Source organism: Bubalus kerabau, chromosome 14 (assembly GCF_029407905.1).
Source record: "Bubalus kerabau isolate K-KA32 ecotype Philippines breed swamp buffalo chromosome 14, PCC_UOA_SB_1v2, whole genome shotgun sequence".
Taxonomy (NCBI): Eukaryota; Metazoa; Chordata; class Mammalia; order Artiodactyla; family Bovidae; genus Bubalus; species Bubalus kerabau.
In genome coordinates, this window is record NC_073637.1 from 70,199,442 (window position 1) to 70,216,258 (window position 16,817).

Consider the following 16,817-nt stretch of genomic DNA (forward strand, 5'->3'; position numbering starts at 1 on the left):
GTACAGTGGTACAGTGTCTTTATTTCAAGCCCTAGGTGTCCAGAAGCAAGTGTGAAACCAGCCATGGGATAGCTGGTGCGACTGTGCTTCTCAGGCTTCCTTGGTGGCTCAGATGGTAAAGAATTTACCTATAATGCGGGAAAACCAGGTTCAGTCCCTGGGTCAGAAAGATGCCCTGGAGAAGGGTGCGGCAGCACACTCCAGAATTCCTGCCCAGAGAATTCCATGGATAGAGGAGCCTGGAGAGCTATAGTCCATGGGATCACAAAGGGTGGACACGACTGAGCGACTAACACTGTACTTTTCAAAGTACTGTACTCTGAGACTAACAATGCTTTATCTTTTAGGTCTGCTTTTTTTTAATATATTATTTGTGTGAGAAGGATTATAAATCTATTATAGCAATGTACTATGTAGCCGAATGTATTAGTTGGGTACCTAACGTTGTTGAATTTATGAACAAACTGGACTTACGAATGCACTCTGGAACAGAACTCGTTAGTATGCAGGGGACTTTCCTGAGTACTGTGATCCATAAGAAGCAAGTATTTGATCTTTGTCCCCTTTCTGGAACTGAGTTCTAAACTCCTGGAATTTCCTAAGTAATAAGAGTCTTTTGTTACGTTAATGAAGCGGCTCAGGAAGGAGGCCAGTGGAGCCAACAAGGTGATTAGAGATAGGAACCCTCAGTCCCACCCGCCCTGACCTCTGGGGATGGGGGAGGGGCTGACAGGCAAATCAATCACCAATGGCCTAAGATTTAATCAGTCATTACCAACGTGATGGAACTTCCATAGAAACCTAAAAGGATAGAGCTCAGAAAGCTTCTGGGTTGGTGAGCATGCAGAGATCTGGTGGAGATCTGGTGCAAATGGTGCCCCGAGAAAGCATGGAAGGGGCTCCTCCCTTCCCAAGGAGCATCTCTGCATCTGGCTGTAGGTTAATATTCTCAGTCATCTAGTGAGTAAACTGGTCTCCTGAGCTGTTCTAGCAAATTAATCAAACCCAAAGAGGAGGTCACGGGAACCTCTGATCTACAGCCATTTGGTCAGAAGCACAGGGGACACCCTGGACTTGTGCCTGGCATCTCAGTGGAGGCAGGAGCAGCCCGGTGGGACTTAACCTGTGGAATCCAATCTATCCCCAGGCAGACAGTGTCACATTGAGTAGAACTGCAGGACGCCCAGCTGATGTTCAGCAATGCTCAGTCTGCCACTACCCCTCCACACCCACACACGCAATGGAATTGGTATTGGAATCCTATCACCAGGGTGCAGCTCCAGGTAGCATCAGTAACATTCATAATGAGCTCTGTATATTATAGATTATACTCTACTGAATAGATGGGAGGATGGAGAAGAAGCACATCTTTAATCATCATATTTAAAACCCGAGCAGGGCCCATGAAGCACAACTTGCAAAAAAAGACTGCAACAGTTACAAAATACCCTAAATGTTTAAGAAACAAGATACAAAAAGTGAATATTTTAAAAAATCACCTGCAGAGAATAAGTAAAGAATATTCCAGGGAGTAAGTACTAAAGCAGAATGCTGCTGCTGCTAAGTCGCTTCAGTCGTGTCCGACTCTGTGCGACCCCTGAGACAGCAGCTCACCAGGCTCCCCCATCCCTGGGATTCTCCAGGCAAGAACACTGGAGTGGGTTGCCATTTCCTTCTCCAATGCATGAAAGTGAAAAGTGAAAGTGAAGTCGCTCAGTCGTGTCCGACTCCTAGTGACCCCATGGACTGCAGCCTACCAGGCTCCGCCATCCATGGGATTTTCCAGGCAAGAGTACTGGAGTGGGGTGCCATTGCCTTCTCCACTAAAGCAGAATAAGAAAAAATAATATAACTTGTTAGGGACCATTCAGAGGAAAGGGGTGAATCTTAAGTGTGGCAGAATACCAAATTAGTTTTTAAACCAAGGCTTTTGCCTCACTCCATAACACTGAAAGAGGAAAATTTCACAGTAATCATTTAACCTGATAATGAAAATTCATATCCCAGGAAAGTTTCCAGTTAAAGACAGCAAGTTATTTAAGTAATATTCATTAAAGCACTGACCCCATCCTTAGCAAAAAGGAGTAAATGAGCAGTAACTGCGAATTTTACAACTTGGCTGATAATACCAAAAACAGTAACAAGAACAACAGTTGACATTCACTGAGCACTTATGTTTGTCAGCCACTGTTCAGAGTATTTTACGGTATTAATTCAGTTTACTCTTACCGCTGTACTTCTCTCTGCTTCAGACAGAAATGTCTTAAAGAGGGAGAGAGGAGACAGAGCTAGGAATGGCAGAATGGGCACTCTGCCTCCAGAGCTTGTTCCCCTAGTCACCACGCAACATTCAGATTCTTTTTTTCATTCCACCCTCCAGTTTTATCTTCTATTTGACATGCATCTCAAAAATACCAACAAGGACACAATGCACAGGAGAAATGTGATAAAGCATTACATCACTTACCATTGGGGAAAGCTAATACACTGATGATAAGAAAGAAGAAAATTACAGACAGGATGCCCCTCCAGATGTTGTCTTCTGGGACAGAGTCATCCCTGAAAACAGAAAAGGAACACTGAGTGTTATGTTTGAATCTACAGTCAGTCTAGAAGGAGTACGAGCTTCATGTTCTAAAAAACTGGGTTTTTTAATGTAAATCGCTAACTTTATTTTGCTGAGCTAAGTCATTACATTCACTAGTTACTATTCACTATGGTATTCCCTAAAATAATACAGCCCTCATAGTAAAGTCCAGTTCTTACGATAAAGGTATTGTCAACCTTACACCCCAACACATGTTCTACTCGGACAAGCATTTGAGAATCATCATTCTTTTACAAAGGGGCTTCCCAAGTGGCTCAGTGGTAAAGAATCCACCTGCCAAAGCAGGAGACGCAGGAGACATGTGTTCAACCCCTGGATCGGGAAGATCCCCTGGAGAAGGAAATGGCAACTTGCACCAGTATTCTTGCCTGGGAAATCCCATGGACAGAGAAGCCTGGTAGGTTACAGTCCATGGGGTCTCAGAGAGTCGGACATGACTGAGCGCACACACACACACAAAGATGACCTTCACTACAGAGACTGTGGTGGAAAACTGTGCAGGAATCAGAAAGGAAGCCTAAGGTTACGAAACCTGTACGCCCCAGAGCCCATGCTCCACAACAGGAGAAGCCACTGCAACGGGGAAACCCAAGCACCACAGCTAGAGTGGCCCTCATTTGTCACAACTAGAGAAAGCCCACAACGGAGACCCAGCACAGCCAAAAATAAAAGTTATTTCAAAAAATAAGGAGGAAGGACATGAGGCAATGAGATTATGCAGTCACTTGTCAAATATGGACAGTTGGCTACCCAAGGGATGAACAAAACGGGGCAGTGTAACGCCACCAGAAAGCACTAGTGAAAAATGTTAAAGGAAAAATGAAGAGAAAACTAAAGACCAGATTTAAACTTGTATTTAAATTCTAAATATAAGGATTGTAAAGAAGGAGACAAGCTTCTCCACCCTGCTCCAGCCTGGTCATTCCTCATGTGTTACTGTGTTGAACTCCTCCATAACCCCAGTAAACTGAAATGATTACATCTGTTGGTTTATATGTTATCTGTCTTCTCTGCAGAAAGTAAACTCCTAAAGGCAGGGAATTATTTACACCTGTATCCACAGAGCCTGGGGACACAGTAGGCCCTCAATATATTTCTGGACTGATTATCATGGAAGAAAATTTACTGTTTTACAATGAAGCTTCCCTGGTGGCTCAGTTGTAAAGAATCCACCTGCCAACATAGGAGATACAGGTCCGATTCCTGGGTTGGAAAGATCCCCGGAGAAGGAAATGACAACCCACTCCAGTATTCCTGCCTGGGAAATCCCATGGACAGAGGCGCCTGGTGGGCTACAGTATGGGGTTGCAAAAGAGTCCGACATGATTTAGCGACTAAACAACAAAAATCCCTGAAACAGAAATTTTCTTACCATTGGTGGTAAAAATTTTAGATTTTAACAGTTTACATTAATAAAGAAGATTCTAGTAACACATCTGGGGCTCAGAGAAGCAAACAAAAGTAGGAAAACAGAAAAACAACTGGAAGATTTTCTGACGTATTGATAATTTTTGAGACACTTGGGAGAGGGAAGTTCAGTGTTCCAGTTTAGAAAGAAGTAGGATAAGTAAGAGAAAATATGAGAAGAAACACAATGGAATGACATAGTTTAGAGATGATGAAACTGGTAGCAATACATTTTAAAATGATCAAAGAAACTGGGTTCATCTGGAGGAGGACTGTCTACAGTGAAAGTTTTCAAAAGACAAAGTTAAATTAAGATTGAATGTTACTAAAGGACAAGAAACAGGTCAAAAAAGAATCTAGAAGAAAACCAAGTTTGCATAAAAAAGATCTTGAGTATCAGAATACACACATGAAAAGGTATGGAATGAAGCAATTATTACCTCATTAAGGACTGAGTCCTGGGTGGTGGTTTAAAAGTGTTAACTTAGATACCAACTCCTGTTTAGGCCACTAAGTTTCTGCACCCAATGAAACTATTTCCAGACTTAAGACAAGACTGAACGTAAGGTTCTGAAACAAGATGCCATACAGGTCTTAAACGTTTCCTAGACCATCACACAGCCAAACAGCACTGAACTAACCCTGGACAAACAACACTTGGTGGTTAAATTCAGAAACCTGATTACAAAACCATTCTTTACAGTCGGACAGACTTCTTCTCCTAGCAAAGTGCAATCTTATTTTAATGGTCATCCTAACAATTACACATTTGCCCAGAGGTTATAAACACAACTTTAAACTGCCAGGCTGATCATCCTAGGGCACTTGCCATGCCCTTTGGCTTATGTAGGGAAGCCCCGTACCCAACTCCCAGGAACATTAGCTTTTACTGAAGAATGGCTACACTCAGCAAGGGTGGGGACACAAGGTCCTCATTCAGACCAAAGCACACTACTGATACTGCTAATGATGACAGCCAGGGTAACAGGTCCTGTCTGTCAAGGATCTACTGCATGTCAGGCAGTTTCTAGACATTATCTCTAATTTTCACAACCCATCTGCAAAATGGGCTGTTATCAACCACATCCTACAGATGAGGTAACAAAGGTCACACAGGTTTAGTAACTTTCTCAAGACTGTGGAGCTAACAAGTTGCAGAGCCAGCTTCAAAACTAGGCCTGCTAGACTCTGAAGATTGTGATCTTTCCCCTTTGCCAAACTGCCTTATGAAAACTTACCTGTCACCCTGAATCCCACCTGACTCATCGGAGATGCACGGGGATGGTATAGGAGAGGTGGACTGGGCATGCAATTGGTAAGTCACAAAAGAAAAGCAAGGCTAAAATGAGTAACTGTGGCCGAGGAAAAGAAGATAGAGCCTCATAACTCATGCCATATACCAAAATACATTCTAGATGATTCAAACAACTAAAACTAAAAACGAAACAAAATTCTAGAAAAAAAAAAATGATGGGAGAACTAAAAAAAAAAAAAAGACCTATACACCCCCCAAAAAGACACCACAACCTCAGAGTGGGGAAGGCCTTTCTAAAGCATGATACAAACCCTTGAGGTCACAAAGGAGAAAGCTGACAAATTTGCAAGACAAAGAAATCAGTAACAAAGTCCAAGGAAAAGTGATAGGTAAACTTGGAAAAAATATTTGCAACTCATATGAAGGCAAAGGGTTGACTCGCCTAATTACAAAGCTCTCCCCATCAAATCAATTAACAGAAAGAACAACAAATGGACAGAGAAAAACAAATAGAAAAGTGGACAAAGGATGTGAAGAGACACTTCACCAAGCAGAAAAATCCAGCAGCTCTCAGGCAAGTAAAAAAAAGATGCTCAATCGTGTTCATGGTAAGATATGGACACACTGGAACAATACAAAGAGACAACTTTTATCTACTTTATCCCTGATGGCTCAGATGGTAAAGAATCTGCCTGCAATGCAGGAGACCCAGGTTCAATCCCTGAGTCAGGGAGATCCCCTGGAGAAGGGAAGAGCAACCCATTCCAGTATTCTTGCCTGGAGAATCCCATGGACAGAGGAGCCTGGTGGGCTTTCAGTCCACGGGGATGCAAAGAGTCGAACACGACTGAGCAACTAACATGACTCTTCCTTACCTTATGGAAAAAGGCAAGAAATTGATAAACAGGTATTCTCACACACTACTTTTATGGGGGGCCATTTGACAACACATTAATTTATAAATGCATATATTCTGTGACTCAGCAATTCCATGTACGAGAATATATCTCACAGATATACCCTCATCTACGCAAAAATGACATATGTACAAGGCTGCTCACCATAGCATTGTATGTTTTAGCAAAACAAGGAAACAACTAAAAGAGACGTTAAAAAATTGCGGCTCTGGCTCACAAGCAAGTACTTGTTGCTGTTCAGTGGCTCAGTCGTGTCTGACTCTTTGCGACCCTGTGGACTGCAGCACATCAGGCTTCCCTGTCCATCACCAACTCCCGGAGCTTGCTCAAACTCATGTCCATAGAGTTGGTGATGCCATCCAACCATCTTACCCTCTGTCATCCCATTCTCCTCCTGCTTTCAATCTTTCCCAGCATCAGGGTCTTTTCCAATGAGTCTGCTCTTCGTATCCGGTAGCCAAAGTATTGGAGCTTCAGTATTAGTCCTTCCAATGAATATTCAGTACTGATCTGCTTTAGGATGGACTGGTTGGATCTCCTTGCAGTCCAAGGAACTCTCAAGAGTCTTCTCCAATACCACAGTTCAAAAGCATCAATTCTTTGGTGCTCAGCTTTCTTTATAGTCCAACTCTCACATCCATACATGACTACTGGAAAAACCATAGCTCTGACTAGATGGACCTTTGTCAGCAAAGTAGGCAGCCATCAAAACAATGAAGATGCTTTTAATTAACTAGTACAGAGTAATTTAAGAGATCATGAAGTAAACAAAGCAATTTGCAGAACGGGAGTACAGTAAGCAACTTTTTGTGCAAAAAGAAGAGCACGCATAGGTATACGTAACTTGTAACTTGTGCTCCGAGCTCCACAGGGTGTCTGGAAATCCACCCAAGAAAGGATCACTCCGTTTTATCCAAAGAGAGTAAATAAAGAGTTGGGGGAGACTTCTCACCATACACCCAGTGGAATATCTTGGATTTTAAGCAATGTAGATATATTACTTTCCAAAAAGTGGATTATACATCAACACTAAATTTGTTAAGAACTTGAGATCGGCGATAAACAATGAAGCTGCAATTTTGTAAATTCTGAGCAATCTTACTAGAAAGATGGGATTGATCCTAGTTTTGGGAGTTAAAAAAAGGAAAGGAAAAAAAAAAAGGCCGATTAAATCTGAATAAAATAGCAGCAAGTCTGAAAAGTTGGCCATTTTATATTTGCCTAATTAGAAAAAAAAAAGTATCAAAGACGGACAGCAAGCTCTTTGGTAAAAGTGAAAACATGCAGTACAGGAAGATCACACTCCTGTGATCAAAGACCAAAGGGTAGGCCGGTGAGCGAAAGAAGAAATCTGAGTCAGATCAGACCAGGGGTCCCCACTAGGCCTTCTGAGTTTCCTGAGAGCAGAGAGGGCACCCGCACAGTGCCTACAAAAGGTGGGCGTGTAGAAAGAACGGAATGGGTGACTGAGGAGGCTGCCCCCCGCCTACCCCACTAGCTGACCGGGGCCACTCTGTGAGACCCTCAGCTCCCCGTCATCCAGAGACTTAACCACACGCCAAGGAATTTGGACATTTTCCATAGTTAATCATGAAAAGCAACTAGGCGGCAAAGGCTACAAAGACCACACTACAGATTCCAGAGACCTTCCATCAGAGGACGAGAAGCATTTATCTCCTGACATCCACTGGGTCTGTGCCTCTCTGAAGGCTGGCTACAGCTGCTCTGCATTAGTTCTCTTAATCTTCCTAACACCCTTGAAGGGTGAAATGATCACAATCTGCATTTTACTGACCCCAAAGGCTACATGTTTTCCCCTTTAGGAGGCTGTTCGGTGCAGTGACAAGGAGGACAGGTTTGTGGCCAGACAGCCTGGGCCTGAATTCTGAATTCACACTATCAGCCTGTGTGACCTCAGGCAAATTATCCAGCCTCTCTGTGCCTTGGTTTCCTCCTCAGTATATCACAGGAGAGTAACAGTTCCACCTTACTGGGTTGCTGTGAGGATAAAATAACTTAACACACGTGAGGGACTTAGAGCACTGCCTGGCACAGACGGCCTGTCAGTTAGTAATTTGTAATTTCTGCCCACTCATTCCCTCAGCTAGCCAACACCTATCGTTGTGGACAAAGATAAACAGACATAGTCCTGACTCTTTGAGAGAATCATGATGAAAAGCACAGTAAGACACAAAAATTAAATAATTATCTTAGTATAATTTTGGCCTGAGAGAAAAGTTTTTAATTTGCTGGAACAGCCTCTGATTAACCCAACAAAACCCGCTAAACCCAAAAAAACCCCCTCGATCGTTCACACAAGGTTGACCCGTTTGTGGAGTCAGTACCATGTCCTCAGGCTTTGCCAGGGGGCAATATGGTTCCCACTTCCCAGGGAGGCTTGTAATCTGCAGTCAGGGCTGCCAGAGCCCCATCTTGACTTTCCCTGGTCTCAGGATTCTTGCTCAACTAAGACGTTTTGCTTTACGGCAACAAAAAATAAGAGGACTTCAGACTTAGAACTGCGAGGCTGTAGCAGCGCCCTGACCTCTTTGCTAGGTCCTCTGAGGCTCCTAACAACAGGCACCTCGGTCTTGGAGCTGCTGAACTTTCCAAAGGCCTTTCCCAGCTGCCATTTGGTTGAAATGCTCCACAGTTCTCTGGGGGAGTATTATCATTACTTGGAGGATGAGGAAAATAAAGCTCTTGCTTTATCTTGCCCACAGTTATAACAAACAGAGGCAAAATGAAGTAGGTGCCAGGGCTTCTGGAATGCTGGCTGGAGGTCAAGATTGCTGCACTGACCCATATGATACAGATGAGCTCAGGGAGGCCAAAGTTCTTTTCCCCTTGCTCTGCTAAATTTAGGAGGTGTTCCAGCAGCACGCTGGGGTAGCCCTGACCATACACAGCTAAAACACCAAATGCACAGATTACAGGAAAATTGTCATTTAAGATCCCTTCTCGTTCACCCACAGCAGCTCCAGCACCCAGCACAAGGCCTTGCACAGAGCAGGCCTTCTCAACGTGGTAGGTGCCAGAGACAGGAAGAGGCCAGGGCGGAGCAGGTGCGTGACCCAAGGAGCGTGAGGAGGAACCAAGGCCCAGGCCCAGAGGCCCCCTGCGGGTGATTCTCCTGCCTCGGCGCTGACCAGCCAGGGGCTGAAACACCCCCAGCGACTCAGCGGTAAAAATCTGTCTGCAATGCAGGACACATGGATTTGATCCCTGGGTCAGGAAGATCCGCTGGAGGAGGAAATGGAAACCCACTCCAGCATTCTTGCCTGGGAAATCCCATGGACAGAGGAGCCTGGCGGGCTACGGTCCATGGGGTAGCAAAAGAGTCGGGCATGACTTAGAGATTAAACAACTACCCAAGACAGAACCTGAAAAGCAGAACAAGTGAAAGGAAAGCCCTAATATTTTTTTAACAAAGGTTTGAACACAAAAAGCTTTGGCCTCGGATTTTTAAACTTCAACAGGTTGCAGGCAGTGAGCAAAAAGACCAGGGACAACAAGCAAACCTTCCACTCTAGACTATCTTTAACCACGGCTGTCTCCCTGGGGCCAAGAAGGTAAGGAATCCTTAACCTTGACTCCTAAATGCAGAGTTGGTTGTCCCCTCTCCCCCTGCCATATTCTCCTTTCCATCTCTTTAATAGGAATCTCTGAAACTGAGACACAAAGATAGGGTCATGTTCAGGAGGCTACACACTGTTAAGGAGCCTCTCTCCCAATGGAAAACTCAGTCTCAAGTTACAAAGTGGACCAATGTTAACTAACTTTGATATGAGCTTTGAAGACCACATTCATTTCATTTCGTAAAATGTTAAAGATTCTTTTCGAGAATTAGAGCTGAAATAGCAACTGACAGAGAAGAGTGATATTTTTTGAAAGTTCATATTGTATAAATGATTTTTCATATTTGACTCATTTAGCATTTTACTGGGTGTGTATTCTGCGATGATTAAGGTATCTGCCCTCAATAAATATAAAAACAAATATTACAATAGGAGAGAGAAATACTAATAAAAGACATTTCGAAGTATATAGTAAGTCCCATACCTACGAACCTTCAAGTTTTGAACGTCCAGAGATGTGAAATGTGCATTCCATCAACATCAGGCCTGAGTGAAACTGCAGCTTGCCCTCTAATTGTGTTAGCTGCGTATCTTGGCGAATTCTGGACTTCCGAACAAACTGAACTTATGAATGCACCCTTGGAGGAACCTGTTCATATGTAGGAGACTTAACTGTACATAAACACTTCTTCCTCTGGGCTTCCAGGAACCACCAAGAAAGGGGTCTGGGAGGGGACCATCGGGACGGTTGCCAGGGATGCCATGGGCTCGTGGGTAGGCAGAAGGCTTTCTCAAGCCAGAGGGAGGTACCAGCCTGGCACCAGGTGTGGGGCTGCCCGGGGCCGGCAGCATGTGCCGTGTACAGTGGAGGCAGGTTTAAGGTTCTATAATGAAGACCCTCAGGGGCCAGCAGGCACTCCCGACAGGTAATAGAGATCTAGGGCAAGACTGTACGCGGACGGACTGGATCAAGATCTTGACTTTAAAAGGTTGTGAGGAAAGCAGTGTGGAGGATGGTCTGAAGGGAAGGGCGGTCAAGGCCTGGGCGTGTCTTATGCCAAAGAGCTGGAGTTTATGAGCTAAAGCCTGGGCATGGGCAGAGGAGGACAGCTCTGAATGCTACTGAGGCCCGGCTGGACCTGGTGAAGATAAACTAGATGAACTCCAGGATGCCGGAGACCTGGGCTGGGTGGAACACGGACTGCTGAAGTACACTGAGTACAACCGAAGGCTCAGGAAGCAGTCCTTGCTGCCTGAATGAGTCCTGGGCTTTCAAATTTGTTGACCCTAAAAAGCTTGTGAACATCCCTACAGAAATCTGGGGCGAGAGGGACTTTATCACAAGACAAACTGCATTGTCATTGGTAACAGAACTATATGTAAAGTGCTAGACCCTAGGCAGCAGTACTAGGCAAGCAACTCTCCAAGGTAAGCATCAGCTAAACCAAGTAGTTCTGTGTGTCACCCAGGTGCTTATTTACCCCAAAGAAATATACATGATATACCTTACCCCATTATATACATTACCCCAAAGACATATGACACAAAGATATATATATATATATACACACACATATGTATATCTTTGGGGTATACACAAAGACCCCAAAGAAATATGACATATTTTCTCTTTCGAGAAATGAATAATCTTATTAAGGACATGCATGCATGCTAAGTCACTTCAGCTGTGTCCGACTCTGTGTGACCCTATGGACGGCAGCCCACCAGGCTCCTCTGTCTACGGGATTCTCTAGGCAAGAATACTGGAGTGGGTTGCCATTTCCTTCTCCAATTAAGGACATAAAACACCAGAAATAAGGACAAGAAAGGATATAAAGAGGTGCTTATTTTAATCCAATTAAAAAAAAAATCCATGATTTACATAGGAAGTGAGGAAGAGAAATGTTAAGAAGGTTAACTGGACCTCTTTCGAGGGGGCCTAACACAGGGCACCCCTCTACCTCCAGGGCTGGTGTCACCCAGCACACACTGCCGTGGACAGTCACTTAATGTTGCTGGTATCCGGGAACAAGGACAGCCGAGGCCTTCTGTTAGTGGGGAAGAAAGAACACGCTGTACCTAAAGGAAATAGGCTCAAGACAACTGAATCAGCAGTATCAGGAGACAGTTTCTAATGGGAATTGATATGGTCTAAAGGGAAAAAACAGGGAAGGCTGGCAGGTTTCCAGGAGGGAAGAGACACAGAAGGTGGAACTATGCCTGCACAGTAAGATCAAAAAAAGCTGGAGCTCCAGAGCCGCTAAGGGAAATGAAGTGAAAACCACTATCACGAACAAGTAGAAATCAATCAATCAAAAGTCTGATCATGTGCCTGCCCTCATCCGCCTCCTCAGTCCCACATTAAGGAGAAAAATTAGCCCAGGTGAGTGGATGACCCCTTCTGAACAGGAAGCTGCAGGAAGGCAATCTCTTCCGGGCAAGTGATGACTTTTGCTGGACAAGTGTCACTGGAGAGACTGATTTCACTATTTTACTGCCAGGCGCCTCTTGAGGACAGAGCGACCTGTTACCAATGGGATCTAGTAAATTTTGGCATTTTCAAATCTAAAGCCCAAGTATCTGAAACTAAGGCTATTCAACATGTCCAAGTTTACCAACCTATGAAAGGCGAGCTCAGAGCTTAAGACAAAGGTTCTCCTCTCCCCACGTTGGCTGAACACACTTTTATAAGACATATGCAGAGGCATTTGACTTCTAAAACTGGTTACCCTGAAATGTGGCAAAGTGAGCTTTTTCCAATCTTAGGCGGCAGGATTCAATAGCATCTGGCTTTACTGTGAATGACAGTGATAGGGACTGGAGACTGAAACGCTATGATTCAACAGTGAGTTGGCCTAGCTGCCATTTAACAAAAGCACTACTGGACGAATACAAACTTGTCCTGGACTTCTGTGTAAGGCACCTAATCCTTGCAATCCTAAATTCTTGCTGTGTCTCTGCACCACGTGTCATGACCCAGGTAGAGTTTCATGCATACTGGTAATCTGACACCGGGAAAGTATTCTACCCCTGGCTCTCTTCAACTACTGGTTTTTGAAAAACAACCTTTAAGACATATTTTTAAAGTTTTACTGAAAGAACTGCCCTGAACAGTCACCAACTCAAACCCTGTTATAAACTAAGGTTCTTACTGCAAAAGAGCACAAAATGATTAATCTTCATTTAAGAAGTCATTACTTTCAATCTTTCTGGAAGAAGACAGAACGATCACTGTAATGTCTCAGTTTAAAGGGTCACAAATCACTACAAAAAATGAGTAAGACAGTAAGTACTAATTGTACTTATGATTTTATATAACATGAAACTTGTTCTGAAGTAGTTCTTTAATGTATGATTTCTGTCTCTGTGAAATTAGGGGGAGAAGTAAAATCATAATCAATTTTGGAAAAGACCATAGCCTACAGTTCAGATTATGCCTTTTCTATTACTTTTGACAAGCTGTTAAAATTCACACTCATTTCTTATACTTTCACTGCTGTAATTTATTGAATGCTTTGGCAGGACATGCTGTAAAAGGGAACTTCCAGAAGAATGTGACTTTCCATATTAGAAAAGAGGAAGAGAAATCTGTTCTGAAAGGGCCTAGAATAATAAAGTAAAAGGTTGAAACACACTGCTCATTCTTGCTTCTTATTATTTAAAGTAAAATAGCATAATTACTTTTCTAATTTCCAAAGAAACTCCTGTACTAACTCCATCCTTGCCAACCCACAGGAGACAAAGTAAAACTGAAGTGAATATGAAACAGGAATATATGTTCTTCAGGCAAAGCATTGTCCATTTTTCCAAAGTTTTTATTCTTTTTCTTAATTATAGAGCACACCACACCCTCACTCAATGAAAAATCTAATTTAGGAGGCAGCAGCACACAATGAAATGATGTAATAATAATAGTTAATGTTTACTGAGCAATTACTATTCATTATGCATTGAGTCAAGAACCTGCCGAAAAAGCAAGAGACCTGAATCATGGGTTCAATCCCTGAGTCGGGAAGATCCCCTGGAGCAGGCAATAGCAATCCACTACAGTATTCTTGCCTGGAGAATCCCATGGATAGAGAAGACTGGCGGGCTACAGTCCATAGTGTCACCAAAACCATACAGGACAGAAGCGACTTAGCATTCACAAGCTAAATACAGATTATCTAAAAAGATGAATTGAACACTTAAAATGAAATCCTATCAGGTATTACTAAATATTTCACTTTATGTACTGATAAGCAATCAGGGGCTAAGCAATATTAAGTGGCCACACAGACACAGATATTAGGTGGTAAAATCAAATGACATGATAAGTATTTGAAGATAACCATAATTAGGGACAAGACTTCTCTCCAAAGCTTATTCTTGGTTGGATACTCTGAAAATATCTGTCCTTACTCCACAGCAGAGAATTAGCAGAATATTTTACCATAAAAGTAGCTGTTTCCCTCAATCATTAATTGTTCCATATGCTTTATGCCTTTAGATAGATTCACACAAATAGATAAACACTTACAAAGTAAGAACCAAGAGTTAAATGGATTGTGGAGGAAAGGAACAAGTGTGATGTAGGAGGACATTATCAGTTTTATGAAAATCTGAAAAAGTTGCATTGATTCTCAAGGGAGATACCATTGGCACTTGCACGTATACAAGTGTGTAGGTGCACACGTGTGCCTGTGAGTCAGGGACAATTCTTTATCTTAAATGCTATCCCTGGCATTTACACATTTAGGATCCTTAACCCCCACCTGCTCAATATCAGAAGTTCCCCCAATGCTGAGGTCACCAAATATACTCCTGTACAGTTTCTGTGGATGGGCTGAGAACCACTGATTGTTGGATAAATATATCAGGAGAGAAGAAAGGTCCGTCTAGTCAAAGCTTTGGTTTTTCCAATAGTCATGTATGGATATGAGAGTTGAACTATAAAGGAAGCTGAGCACCGAAGAACTGATGCTTTTGAACTGTGGTGTTGGAGAAGACTCTTGAGAGTCCCTTGGACTGCAAAGAGATCCAACCAGTCCATCCTAAAGGAGATCAGTCCTGAATATTCATTGGAAGGATTGATGCTGAAGCTGAAACTCCAATATTTTGGCCACCTGATGCAAAGAACTGACTCATTGGAAAAGACCCTGATGCTGGGAATGATTGAAGGCGGGAAGAGAAGGTGACGACAGAGGATGAGATGGTTGGATGGCATCACTGACTCAACAGGCAGGAGTTTGAGTAAATTCCGGGAGTTGGTAATGGACAGGGAGGCCTGGAGTGCTGCAGTCCATAGGGTCACAGAGTCAGACACGACGAACTGAACTGCACTGACATTAATTATGCATCGTGTGCCAGGTACTCTGTTAAATACATTCACACATGTTCATTTAATCCTTATAACTCCATATTAGGTAAGGACCTATTTTATCCCCATTATACAGAGGAGAATCCTGAGGCTCAGAGAAAGGCTAAACCACTTAACCAAGGTCACACAAATAGTCTTGCAACCAGCAGTCTGGCTCCAAAACTCCACATCTCTAGGTTAGTGCTTAAGCATGGTTGGTATAAACACACATTTTTTTTCGTTAAAGAGGTTCATTCAGAAAATATAAACCCTTATAAGTAGGCCCCAGGGTATACCTGTCCTTTAGGCATGAATCAGTTCCTTGGCTTGGGGCTGAGGGACCTCATGCTCAGTGAGGTAGCTATAAGCTGTGGGCCAGCAAGAGTTGGATGGGGTAGCTCCTAGGCACAAGTGTACATAAGAAGTGCTGTGAGTGAGTGTGCGTGTATGTTTTCAGGCGGTAAGAGAGTTGTGCTATAGTGTGTGTGGTGTGCGTGTTTTATTTAACCCTTTCCATAGCATCTACAACGCACCAGGCATTGCTACAGCGGCCTGCCAATGTCTCATTTCAGCATGTATGCCGGGATAAGAGAACAGAGCGGGCACCGTGTGTTGTGTGATGGGCTGGGGTCTGTGTGGCAGTACTGGAATGTTGGCTGTGATGTGTGTGCGCATGGCTGGCAGTTTGTGTTGTGGTACAGGCGGTCGTGTTTGGGGCTGCGGGAAGGGTTATGCGAGACGACTGCCGTTCAACGCAGTGGAGTGCATTTTTGTGGGCAGGTAGTGCTGAACCCTGATGGAGCTCGGCGGAGAAGGGGTCTGGGTTACGTCCCGGGCCTGGGCATGGCGCGTGAAAGACGCCCGTTGACTGGGGTGTTTGCAGCGGGGACATGGGTGCTGCAAGTGGTGCATACCAGATGATTCATGCGGTGTGCTAGGCGGGGACGGAGGCCGGAGAGGAGGGGGCCGGTGTCGTGATGCGTGGAGAGGGGAGAGATGCTGGGAGCCGGGGAGGAGGGAGGGAGGGCGATCGCGCCAGCGGAGCCACGCGTGTTCCCGGGGTGGCCCGAGGCGCTGCATGGGGAGAGGCGGTATGGGGACAGGCGTGAGGGTGGGTGGAGGATGGACGTGGGTCGCAGGGAAGGGACAAGAGCCCGTCCCCGAGGAGCGGTAGGGGAGCGAAGCTGGGTGTGCTCGGGGACAGAGGCGTCGGCGGGCGAGCCCGCGCTGGGAGCAGAACGAGCCCGCTTCCTCTCCCGGCCATGGCTCTCCCCACCCCCCGCCCCGCCGCGTCCCCAGCGAGCCCCTTCCCCTTCGCCCTCGGGCGCGCCCGGGACGCCCCGCACCTGGTGAAGGCGAAGTACATGAGGCTGACGATGGTGAAGCTGAGCAGAGTGATGGTGTGCGGCCGGTAGAAGAAGTCGATGGTGATGTCCTCCACTTGCTGCTCGTTGATCATCCGGAAATGCATCTTGTAGTTCACATCATCTTTACTCAGGGTCCGGCTCCCCACGCAGGACGCCATGGCCCGCCTCCCGGTCCCGCGGCGCGGCCCCGGCCCGCGGAGGCTGGGAGCCTGGGTTCGGGGAGCGGGGGGCGGACGAGCCGCAGCAGGCGGGCGGGCGGCCGGCCGGGCAGACGCCGGGGCCGGGTTGGTGAGCAGCTCGGGCGGGGCTAGCCGCGGGCGGGGCCGGCGCGGGGGGCGGGGCCGGCG

At 45.0% G+C, this 16,817-nt stretch overlaps 1 protein-coding gene across 1 annotated transcript in view; it reads right to left on the reverse strand.

Annotated features, from left to right (window-relative positions):
* Window positions 1-16,761, reverse strand: part of PTDSS1 (phosphatidylserine synthase 1) — a 68,648-nt gene extending 51,887 nt beyond the window's left edge. The window contains exons 1-2 of the mRNA XM_055546612.1: window positions 16,450-16,761; window positions 2,468-2,559 (exon numbers count right to left, since the gene is read on the reverse strand). Coding sequence (XP_055402587.1) covers window positions 2,468-2,559; window positions 16,450-16,628 — 271 coding nt within the window. The 5' untranslated portion in view covers window positions 16,629-16,761. The remainder of the gene's footprint in view (window positions 1-2,467; window positions 2,560-16,449) is intronic.
* Window positions 16,762-16,817: the final 56 nt, after the last annotated feature.